We start from the raw sequence: 13210 nt of genomic DNA on the forward strand, positions 1-13210 counted from the left end.
CATTACTATTCCGTATTTGCTCTGTGCGTATATGAGAAAATATCAAAATAACCCCAAAATGTTCGGTAAATTCATCCATTTTTAGTTTTGGTTTTTTATGCATCTAAACACGAGCTTCGATTTGGCTTCTAGAGGGGAAGCATCGTTTCCATTCATATTTAATCATTTTGTTGCGCGTGTATGTTTTACATACAACTTGGACCTTTTTATTTATTTTTTTTTGAAGAGACATACAACTTGGACTTATCACGTGTGGAATGGCGAAATGCAATTATGCTGAAAGCCAAGGGATAGGACTCATGAATTGAATAGTAAAAGGCAAAGAGAAAGCAACGGAATCCACACTCCGAATGAGTTTATAACAAGGAACTCCAGCTCAAACCAGGATTAAAAAGACACTATTCTGACAGAGTTAGCAAGATAATTGACCTTACAAAACTTACCATCCGCACCACTGCGAAACCAAGACCTCAGTTCTTCTAACCAAGGACCTGTGCTTGCCGCGATTGAGCATTATTTAGGACTCAAGTCGAGTGAAAAATGTGATCTTAGATGATATTCTGTTGAGCTCAGGATCGAGCATTGTCAATTGGTTCCCTGATTTGTAATGTTGTTCTCGAAAGACTGGCTTCCAGTTCCATTAGTTCATCCATGTCAAGATCATCATCATCATCTTCGTCTTCGTCGTCATTACCAATATCATTATCATTTTCGGAATTATCTTTTGTGTCACGTATAGTTGAAGTGGAAGAACTAGGCCCATCTATGGTTTGATCTTTGTTGACCTGAACAATTGACTCTTTTAATCAAATTTGTAGAAAATAGCAGAGAAAATGATGGGGTTTTAGCTAGAGAAGAAGGATTATGGAGAATAACAAGAAATTACTAACAGTAAGTATGGTCATTCAAGCTTGGATGTTGGTCAATGGTCACAAAATGGCTTCGTTTAAATGGACAATGCAAGAATAAGACAAGGAAATTTCGCAACACCAAAACCAACTAAATAAGAACAAAGCACAGGAAAATTACCTTTTGCTCTGGATCTGGTTCTTCTTCTCGCTGGTATTTATCGTAGGCCTCAGCATCATCAACAAACAAGCTAGAATCAGAGAGAAAGAGCTCGCGACCACTGCGACACAAGGCAGAAAATATTGATTAAATGCTTTACCTATGGGCATATAAAGAGATCCAAGCATTCAATCAAGAATACTCACCTCATGCGGTCATTCTTAGCTCGCTCTGCCCTCTGAGCAGCCAGACCAGCTTCTCTCTCCTCCATCTTTTTCTGCTTCCATTGCATGAATAACTCTGGAGTCATAGGTGTTGTTGTAGACAATTTTGCTCGCTGCCAACCGGGTATCATACCATGTATCATAGGGCTTAAATTATCAGTACGAGTCAGCGAGGAAGCTAAGGAACTAACGGAGCTACAATACAAGTATATAACATAACACTGCTGATGGAAACAAAACTTGTTACTGCATCGTTAGATTACCTGGTTTTCTATCTCCTCCTCTATTGTTATTTTATCAGCTTCCTCTTCTAAAAGAGCTTTCATCTGAGACTTTAAAACATATCCAGGAGGAAGTGCGTGTCTGTAATGGCATTCTTTACCTCCATTTGGGCAAACCCAAAACCAACCATACTGCTTTTTCTCCACTGCTTCCAAAAAGTGTTTACATACCTACAAAACATAAGAAGAAAAGGCAAGGGTCAAATATGTTATTTGAAGTTGGAAATAAGTAAACAGAGTAGCAAAGCATGGCAAGGGAATTGTAAAATAAAAAGAAAAAAGAAAACACATTTCAGAATGTAGCATGTTTATGCTGAATCACGTAAGAATAGCCTCCTCTCACCAAACTAGTAAACATTTCTTAATCTCATTCATGACATAAAATAAATTGAACAAATGATGGTACCCAGACCATTTTTCATTACCAAGCATGTCTGTTAACAGGATGAGTCGAAAAATTTCACTCTGTTTTTTGCATTTCAACACAGCCATCATTACTTAAATAATTTCTTAATCAGGATGATATTTATCCCAATATTCTGCAGTACATTTAGAATTTTAAAAGTCCAGCACCCTAATCTTCATGCAGTTCTTAAGCTCTCATCCCACAGCTTTTTGTCGGAAAGACCAAATGAAATTCGCTGTCACGACTTTTCATCAAAAAATACAGACACGTATTATCCAGCCATCACTTGAATATACACGAGCTCATCCTCACCAGTATAGACTCGTGTAAATAACGTCCATAGCTAATCCACAGTATGGCACTGATAATAAATATCGTGCATGAATCAAAACATCAAGTAAAGGGAAATGCAAAAATAGTTCCAAGAAAAAAATTCATAAAAAGAAAACCAAACAAATAAACACTTACAATGTCAGTAGGCTTATTTTTGTTGTACTCATTGCTCTTGGACTCAACAACCTTTTCCAATGTCTCTTGATCCCAGTCCTCCATTGTTTCATTTTCATTTTCTTTTGTAACAAATAAAACGATTAAGAAAGAATCAAAAGATTGAAAAAATTAGGTCAGGAACTATTAAAAGGCGGCTAGACTAATTGAATGCAAAAATTGAGACATCAAGACCAAACCTTGATCACGTTTATCACTATAAATATCGATCTTCTCGCCTTTCCTCTGCACATTCAGATCATGGGAGAACTTGCATTTGAACCCTTTTGCGCACTGTCCTAACTTAAAATGCTCACAAACTATTGACTTCGGATCCACACCTACATGAAACACAACACAGATGAGCCACCTAGGTATACTCGCCACCACAACAAAAGGAAGTAACACACACCCTCTCTCACCCACACCATCACCATAGCAAAATTCTTTATCTAATTACTCACAAGTGAAAAGATCAAACAACATTATATCGATACCAAATAGGATAGCAGATATCAATAGTGGCAAACAAAAGCAAGTAAATTAAAGAAAATTACCGACAGGAACTTTCGGTTGTCTGATAGCAACTTTAAGCAACTCGTTAAGCTCTTTCTCTCTCGCCAGCTCCTCCTCTTTCTTCTTCTGTTAATTTTCCAATAAAAATTACACAGATAGATAAATCAATCACCGTCGAAAGAAATAATCCATCGAACATTCAACAACACCATATACCCAGATACAAACACAAGTAAAAATTATACATCCTGGGTTGACCTGGGCATTGATTTTGGTGGCATCTGGTTTAGGCTGAACCGATTGTTTGAGAGACTGCACATATTTCTGCACAGACTTCGACTTGTTCTTGTTCTTCAGCCCGAAAGTCTTGTCTTCGACTACCTTCTGCTTCTTTGCCAAATCCGTTTTCGATTGCTGCTTCGGAGGCATTCTTCTACCTAGTTTGGCTCCCTAAATTATGATTTCTACCACGATATTTAAGAAATCGGATTTTAGATTGAGTGTAGATGGTTGAACGATGAATAATTCGGCGCCGGAGAAACTGGTGCGACCCGATGTGGAGGCGGCGGCGGAGGAGGCGTGGCGTTTGTTTTTTGGGGCGAGGGTTCAGTGCGGTGAGCTGAAATTATTTGGTGATTGCAACTGTTTGGGGCGGGCGGGTTCGGGTTACTAAGTTTAGATAGTGGACCCGAGGCCCGAAACCAAGCCCAACAATTGTTTTAGGCATGGCATCCAAACTACAATATAGGCCAGAAATTGGGCTCAGTCTAACTTCAATCTATATTTTAATTTTAAAAAACTTCAATTAATTTTTTCAGATATAATTTTATTAATCTGTTTTTCTGTTAAAAAATAATAAATTTATTTATTTTTATTTAAAATCTGATTACCCGAATTTCTAAAAACGTCATCACATGAAATACAGTTGCGCTTTAACCTCAACTCAACCTTATACTTATGCGCCAAGTTCAACAAAACTAACACTATGTTTAGATTAGTGGAATTAGATGGGATTTTGTGGGATTTGAAATTGAAAATACCGTTTTAGTAATTGACAAGACGAGATTTCAAAACGGGATTGGTATTTGATGAAATTTCATAGAATTTCATTTAGTTAAGTAAAATCTTGACAAAATTGGTCGGATTTCACCGGATTTGAGTTTATAAAACAATAAAATTAATTTAATAATAAATTTATATACTTTACTTATAAATTTTAAGTTTTATTTATAATTATTTTTACAAAATATCATTTATCCGAAATTTATACTATCAAATTCCAAAATATATTTTAACTTTTTTCCAAACAACAAAATGGAATTCCAATTCCATACATTCCAATTCCAATTCTAATTCCAAATTCTATTTTTTAGACATCCAAACACACTGTAACGATTCTTAAATAGAGGATTGGACGTTAAAAATTTAAATATTTTTCAATTTATTTTTAAAATTTTACATTATACTTCTTATAATATGAACAAGGTAAATTTAAATATTCTTCAATGTATTTTTAAAATTTTACATTATACTTCTTATCATACGAACAAGATTAGATTATTGTCCACCTTTTTGATGAGTTATTTTAGACATCAGAGTTGAGACGTGTTGATGTCGCACCCATTATGACTAGCGTAAGGGTTGAGTAGTTCTGCAGATTGCCACCCCTGATGCAGATTGTGTAGGGCTGAGAGCTTATTTGAGACGTCACACCCCTAGCACAGGTGACCACAGTTATTACTATTGTTTTTTTTATCCAAACTTGATATCCGAGTTTATTTGATACTACACATGCATTGCATTAATTATTTTACATATCATTTATATATGTTGTAATTATTTGATCTTCTTACTAGGGTTTGACCTCTGTTCTTTGGGGCCGCTGTGGTTTTTTTGTTATTGCCATGATTAGTTATACAAGTAGTCTAGATACAACTGTCGGAACTTCTGTTAGTGGAGCCAAGTTAGGGGTATTGAGTGGCATTATTGAGTCCCAGATATTATGATATTATTATGGAGTCTATATATTTTTAGTGGAGGTGTCTGTGTAGCTGCACTGATATTTTTTATGATGTTTGGACCGAAGATTGTGTGTTTGAGCCTTGTTATTTTTTCATGTGTTAGACTTTTCTAGTGCGGCCATTGGCATGTGATTGATGTTATGACTCTATTTTGGAGTATATTATTGCTATTTGAGTTGTTTGATCTGCATGGTATGTGAAGGTCATGTCGAATTTTTGATAGGCCTAAAAGAAAAACTTTAATTTGTTTGTGGTGTTTACACTGATAAGTACTTATTGCATGCTAATTAAATATAAATCAAGAATGAACACTCACACCAATAATCCATGTAGAGCTCAAACTATCATCACAAGAATAACCATTACTTGCCATTTTAGTAGACACAACACTCAGTCTTTTTCTGTCTGATCTTTAGCAAGGAGTTTGAGTATTGAATCATATTGTCCAAGAGTAAAAAATTTCCAATCAAACTAGATTCTTTATATTGCCTTGCATCCTTAGATTTTGCCACATATGCATTTGCATTTCCCATTGGCTTTCCTCGATCATTCCATTCCTTATGCATTTTCTGATTTTCCAACTGTAATGTCCCCAAAATCCGAGTACGCTACTAAACATACATTCTTTAAAACTTAAGAAAAAATACGAAAAATAAAAACTTTCACTTAAAATTAATTTTGCACCAAACAACTGCAATTAAAATCTTTCATCAAAGTTTTGCCAACATGCGTAAAATTAAAATTGTTTTCTTTTCATCAAATTGTAACGAGGCACTAAAAATGAAAGTCCCTCTAACCTTCTCTTGCCGGATTGGAAACTCTGCTTCGTGTCCCTCAACGTACTCATAAATAATATCATCTAAAGCATCATTACTTGCACCATTCAAGTATAGTGAATTTAAAAACTCAGCAAGAAACATACATATATGTACATATTAAAAACCTAATGCATTGGCATAACTAAGAACATGACATCGTGTATAAAAATAATGACATAAAAATCCTTCATTTTGTGTGATGAAATACATGCAATTGTGGTCACAAATGATTATGATTACATTGGGTTCCCGCGATTACGATCATTGTACAACAAGTATATAGAACATACTGACCTTGGTCAAATGCTTCTCATCTCGGCCTTGGCTGCTTAAACTTTCATTCTTTGGAAGAGTCCATCTGAGGCTCAATTCAGAATACCAATTTCATACTGCTACCACAAGAACATATACAACATCAAATATTTTTCATGCATCATTATAACATCATCATTCATAATCATTATCATATTCATGAAACGTCATCATCATTTTTTAATAAAAACTTCATCATAAACATTCATAAACTTTTCATCATAAAAATTCATCATCATAAACTTCTCATAAACTATCTCAAAAACATCAAAACATACTCACCTTCATAAACTTCTTTTCGTGTCATGCTCTTTAAATTATTTATGCTTAAATCGTGCATGCTAAAATGGAATAAATGACTAGCACGACCTTAATCATTTCATAAAATTTCATGTCTTTCATAATAACATAGGTGAAACGACCCTAACTCTCTAATATAAATAAATATGCGGAAATTTTTTTTTTTTTATACTTACTAAATAATAATATGTACATACATGCCCATACATATATGCACAGAATAAATAGATTTAAAAAAATAAATAAACTAAGTAAAAATGCAACCTTTAATAAATTAAATATCTGAGTCAAACATTTAATAAAATACTAACATAAGCAAAAATAAATAAAATTTGCATGCACTGAAAATATTTAAATAAAATATCCCATACTGTCAACCACTGAAAATAAATAAACAAATGTATAACATGCTAAAATATTCAAAACATGCATAAAGACTCAGACGACTATCACGCTCACGGGGTCACTGCATGTCCGCTCATGTGTCCTCGCCGCCGGTGGGTACCACATCCTCCTCTACGTACTCACCTGCACCATACCAGTGTAGTGAGCCTAGAGGCCCAACATGCTAACATAACAAGGGTTTAAAATAATTTAAATCACTTTAATACTAATACATACATATACATGAATGAGCATGCTTAAAAATATCATGACATAACATAACTTAAATTAACTTAAATATCATAATCATACATAATACATAAACATTGTTGAGCAAATTATTTTCTAACATCGCATGGTTGTATCCATAGTGTAACCTTAAATCATACATTAAATACTGATCAGCGTGGAAACCAACGTACATGGCGGTGACGAATCACCTCTTAAATTGGCAGTAAACTGCCCTTCAATAGTTCACATATGGGGATGAATTCCCCTCAAATTGTCACACTACTTCAACTTCCAACATAAAAATTATTTTTCTTTTGCTCAACTTTAAACATTAAATCATGCATAAAAATTATTTCATGAATGCATGTACTTAACTAAAATGTGTGTCTTTCATATATATTTAATTTAATTTTTATACTAACATATAAATACTAAAATAACATTCATGCATAAAATAATTAAATATATATTTAGGACACATGAAATTTCTCATGGTTTGTACTGAACTGCTGGCCCTAAAACTCAAGCCCGTTTTCTTAAATTCTGGCCCACTAACACTGAGACTGGTCCATTAACATACTTAAGCCCAATAATGATTATTTTAAGCCCAATTAATTAATTAAAGCCCATTAAGACATTCCTGGCCCAATAACAACCTCTTCTGGCCCAATGGGCCCAAAAGCCCAAAGACTGGCCCAATAACTTCCATGGGCTCTAAAGCCCATGAAAATTAGTGGACTCACTTAGTTAAATTAAATAAGCCCAAAAATAATTAAATTCAACCCAATTAATTAAATGGAACCCAAATCATTTTATTTCATACTTTAATATTTAAAAGACTCGAGTCCGGCCCACCTAACCCGGACCCGGACCAACTTAACCCGACCCACCACACTACTGACCCGACCCAGGCCATAGAACCGACCCGGAACCAACCTGGAACCCTAGACCCCGTCGCCCTATTCCCGTCTCGGCTGTGGCCGTGAGCAGCAGCCACTCCTTGGCTACTGCCGGCCTGCTCCGGTCGCCCCTGGCCGGAGCACCGCCGCCCAGACGTAGCCCACGTCTGGGCGGACCTAACCTGCACCAGCCCCCAGCCTCATGCAGCCTAGACCCCCATCACCGAACCTTCTTCTCCAAACCCTAAGCCTGCGCACTCCTGGAACCCGATCGAACCTAGCTTGATTCCCGGGCTCTTTTGGCTCGAACCACTCGAGCCACTCGAGTCCCGACCACCCTCACACCACCTAGGAATCCTTGGCCAGCAGTTAGACGCACCCATGGCTTAAAATCGTGAGCATGATTCCACAAAACATAAATAAAGCGCATACATCAACCAATTTCGATTATTTTCTGAAAGTCCTTGAATAAAACTGATGTATACATACACACACACACATGAACACTGATATAGTACAATAAAACTAAAGGAAGCATGCCTTGCACAAATAAAATAAGAGGTAGGAGCGTGTAGAACGAATTCGGGACGACGGTACGACGAACAACCTTGAAACTTCGAAGAAAAAATGGCTATGGAGCCTTGGAGATTTCTGATCGATGAAGAAGATGAAGGAGAGGGGGAGATGTCGGCTGAGGGCTTGGAGGCGTGAGGGTTGGGTAGGTTTAGGGTAAGGTTTTAATTTAAAAATAGGTTTTTAGGATAATAAAATATTAATAGGGATTTTTAATTATGAAATATATAACTTAAAAACTCTAACTAATAATTAAAATCTGATAATTAATTTAAAAAATCCCGAAATAAATAATTAAGGGAATTTTAAAGATAATAAAAAGTCATAATTTTGGCTTATTTTGAATAAAAATAGACTCCTAAAATCATATAAAATTAAATACTAATAATTTTGAGGAAATAGAACTCAAAATAATATTTTTGGGCTCTAAAAATGCTCATGAAATAAATTGGATAGAAAGTTGTCATCTCGTCCGTCCACGGTCCCGTCTACGCGATCAAAAACAATTAATTTCCATAAATCGTGAAAATCACTAATTATGGGTTAAATGCTTAAAAATAACTTAAAACATGCACAAATAATTTCACATAATTATTTAACCCATAACTTTAAAATTTTCAATAAATAAATTTCCTAATTATGCATGCAAATTTACGTATTTAAAAATACCGGGTGTTACAATTCTCCCCCCCTTAAATTGGATTTCGTCCTCGAAATTAAAGTACTTACCCGAACAACTCCGGGTAGCGAGTCCTCATATCTGCCTCGGTCTCCCAAGTAGCTTCCTCCTCCGAGTGATTCAGCCACTGGACTCTGACCATCGGTATGACCCGTGTCCTCAATCTGCGCTCCTCCCTAGCCAAGATCCGTATAGGCCTCTCCTCAAATGCTAACTCCGGTGTCAACTGAAGAGGCTCAAAATCCAACACATGTGACGGGTTCGAGATGTATCTCCGAAGCATGGATACATGGAATACATTGTGCACTGCCGCTAGCCCTGGTGGTGGAGCTAAACGGTAGGCCAACGTGCCAACTCTCTCCAAGATCTCGAATGGCCCTATATATCTCGGATTAAGCTTGCCTCTCCGGCCAAATCGCACTACTCCCTTCATAGGTGACACCTTCAGGAATACGTGATCACCTACAGCGAACTCCAAATCTCGTCGTCGAGTATCTGCATAATTCTTCTGACGACTCTGAGCAGTCCTCATGCGATCCCGAATCTGTGTCACAATATCAGCTGTCTGCTGCACAATCTCAGGACCAAGTAAAATCCTCTCTCCGACCTCATCCCAATGCACAGGAGATCTGCACCTCCTCCCGTACAATGCTGCATAAGGAGCCATACCTATAGATGACTGAAAACTGTTGTTATAGGTAAACTCTACTAATGGCAGTCTAGTCTCCCACGAGCCCTGAAAGTCGATGACACAAGCTCTCAGTAGATCCTCGAGAACCTGGATCACTCTCTCAGACTGACCATCTGTTTGGGGATGGAACGCTGTACTGAACAAAAGTCTAGTCCCCAATGCAGTGTGCAAACTCCTCCAAAACGCAGACGTAAATCTCGGATCTCTGTCTGATACTATCGACACTGGTATGCCATGCAGTCTAACAATCTCCTTGATATAAAGCTCTGCATACTGTGTCAACGAGTAAGTAGTCCTCATCGGTAAGAAATGAGCTGACTTGGTGAGTCTATCCACGATCACCCAAATAGCTGTGCAACCTCTGGCACTCCTCGGTAAGCCAAATACAAAGTCCATCGTAATATTCTCCCATTTTCATTCCGGAATAGGAAGAGGTCTAAGAAGTCCTGCTGGACGCTGATGCTCAGCCTTGACCTGCTGACAAGTCAAGCACTCTGACACAACTCTCCCGATGTCTCTCTTCATCCCGGGCCACCAATACAATAGTTGCAAATCTCGATACATCTTCGTACTTCCGGGGTGAATGGAGTACGGAGATGTGTGAGCCTCTGCTAAGATCTCAGCTCTCAACTGATCGACGTTCGGTACCCACATCCTACCACGGTACTGAACAATGCCATCCACAACTGTATACAGAAGATTACCCTTGGCCTCATCTCTCTGTCTCCATCGCTGCAACTCCTCATCAGTAGACTGTCCATCCCTGATCCGATCTCGCAGAACTGGCTGCACCGTCAACACTGACAAGCTCGGTGCATGACCACTCGAGTAAAACTCCAAATCAAACCTCTGAATCTCCCTCTGCAGTGGTAGCTGCACTGACAAACACGATACCACTGACGACTTCCGACTCAAAGCATCGGCCACTACATTAGCTTTACCTGGATGGTAGCTAATGTCACAGTCGTAATCCTTCACCAACTCCAACCATCTCTGTTGCCTCATGTTCAACTCCTTCTGAGTGAAGAAGTACTTGAGGCTCTTATGATCAGTGAAAATCTTGCACTTCTCGCCATACAGATAGTGCCTCCAGATTTTCAAAGCGAAAACCACTGCCGCTAACTCCAAGTCATGTGTTGGGTAGTTCTGCTCATGAATCTTCAACTGCCTCGATGCATAAGCAATAACCTTACCACACTGCATAAGTACTGCGCCTAAACCTAGCTTAGACGCGTCGGTGTACACCACTAACTCCTCGTGTGGTACTGTCATCGCTAAAACCGGTGCAGTAGTGAGTGCTTCCTTCAGCTGATCGAAGCTCCTCTGACAGTCTGAACTCCAAATAAACTTCGCGTTCTTCTTGGTTAAAGAAGTCAAGGGTACTGCAATAGAGGAAAAACCCTTGATGAACTTCCTATAGTATCCTGCCAAACCCAAGAAACTGCAAATCTCTGAAGCATTCTTCAGAATACCCCATTTCTGCACTGCCTCAACCTTCGACTGATCCACTGTAATCCCATCTCTCGAAATAATGTGGCCAAGAAATGCCACCTGCTCGAGCCAAAACTCGCACTTGCTGAACTTGGCATACAAACGATGCTCCCTCAAAGTCTGCAAGGCTGTCTGTAGATGCTGCCTATGCTCCTCAACGCTCCTAGAGTAGATCAAGATATCATCAATGAAGACTATGATGAACTGATCAAGATACGGCTGAAATACCCGGTTCATGAGATCCATGAAAACCGCTGGAGTATTGGTCATCCCAAATGGCATCACTAAGAACTCATAATTCCCATAACGTGTCCGGAAAGCAGTCTTGGACACATCTGCTTCTCTAACTCGCAGCTGATGGTAACCAGATCGCAGGTCGATCTTGGAGAACACCGAAGCTTCCTGCAACTGATCAAATAAGTCCTCTATCCTTGGCAGTGGGTACTTATTCTTCACTGTGACCTTATTGAGCTCTCGATAATCGATGCACAGTCTCATACTGCCATCCTTCTTCTTCACAAATAACACTGGAGCTCCCCATGGAGAAAAGCTAGGACGAAGAAAGCCTTTCTCAAATAATTCCTGTATCTGCTCCTTCAACTCTTTCATCTCGGTAGGAGCAAGTCTGTATGGTGCCTTAGAGATAGGCACGGTGTCTGGCACTAAGTCGATGCTGAACTCCACATCTCTCACTGGTGGAATTCCTGCAACATCCTCCGGGAAGACGTTCGGAAAGTCACGAACCACCTCTATCTCTGATAATGATCTGCTAGGTGATTCTGTGGCCGTGACAATACTTGCTAGAAAACCTTGGCAACCCCGTTTCAACAACTTCCTCGCCTGAATAAGAGATATCACCTGAGGAATATCACTGCTCTGAGATGCATGAAAAGTAAACGGGTCGCCTCCCGGCGGTTTCACTGACACTGTCCTCCGATGAAAATCAATCGAAGCTCCATTGACTGTCAACCAGTCCATACCCAATATCAAATCAAATCCACTCAATGGCAAAACCACCACATCTGCGCGAATGGAGTGCCCCTGAAGCTCCAACTCCAGTTCTCGAATGACACTAGAGGTAGAAATAATCTGTCCTGACGGCATAGTGACATCATAACCACTGTCAACAATCTCGGGTGTGATGCCTATCCGTCTGATAAACTCCAGGGAGATAAACGAATGCGTAGCCCCTGAATCTAGCAACGCAAACGTGGAGTTGCCTCCAACTAGAATTCTCCCTGCACGCAGAAGAATCCCAACAATTTCATACCACTACTAAACTTTCCCCAAAGAGTCGCTAAAACCCTTAATTCTAATCACAAGTAAAACATGCTTCTTATTCTAACATGAAAATAGATAATCCAAATAACAACAATTCCACAGAAAACGAAATTTTTAACCAAATGAAGAAATTATAAAATACTAGAGGTAAGATATACCAGTGATCAAGGAGGTGTCTGGAAGCTCTAAATAATGTACGGGATAGTTCTCCTCGTGAGTCTTCAGCTGTCTGGAGGCATAAGCGATCACGTGGCCATTCTGAGTCAACACACACCCCAAACCTTGGAGAGAAGCATCAGTGAAGACTACAAAACCACCTGATCCAGAAGGTAAAGCAAGAACTGGAGCTGTCATCAGACGACGTCTCAACTCACAAAAACTGTCTTCAAAAGCATCAGACCAAGCGAAAGAAACGTCTTTCTTCATCAACTGAGTCAAAGGTTTAGCTATTTGAGAGAAATTCTCCACAAAACGACGATAGTATCCTGCTAAACCAAGGAAACTACGAATCTCAGAAGCTGTAGTCGGACGTGACCAATTCAAAATAGCTTCTGTCTTGCTAGGATCAACAGATACGCCCTCCTGAGAAATGACATGACCAAGGAACAC

General features: G+C 38.7%; 1 protein-coding gene across 1 annotated transcript; it reads right to left on the minus strand.

Annotated features, from left to right (window-relative positions):
• Nucleotides 1–304: 304 nt before the first annotated feature.
• On the minus strand, nucleotides 305–3546 carry LOC140891375 (zinc finger CCCH domain-containing protein 11). Its single transcript, XM_073299836.1, has 8 exons — nucleotides 3180–3546; nucleotides 2963–3047; nucleotides 2606–2746; nucleotides 2388–2488; nucleotides 1496–1684; nucleotides 1215–1345; nucleotides 1030–1129; nucleotides 305–785 (listed from the first exon to the last, which is right to left on the minus strand). The coding sequence occupies exons 1-8, from the start codon at nucleotides 3348–3350 to the stop codon at nucleotides 570–572; spliced, it is 1134 nt and encodes a 377-aa protein (XP_073155937.1). The 5' UTR covers nucleotides 3351–3546; the 3' UTR covers nucleotides 305–569.
• Nucleotides 3547–13210: the final 9664 nt, after the last annotated feature.

Source organism: Henckelia pumila, chromosome 3, assembly GCF_033568475.1.
Source record: "Henckelia pumila isolate YLH828 chromosome 3, ASM3356847v2, whole genome shotgun sequence".
Taxonomy (NCBI): domain Eukaryota; kingdom Viridiplantae; phylum Streptophyta; class Magnoliopsida; order Lamiales; family Gesneriaceae; genus Henckelia; species Henckelia pumila.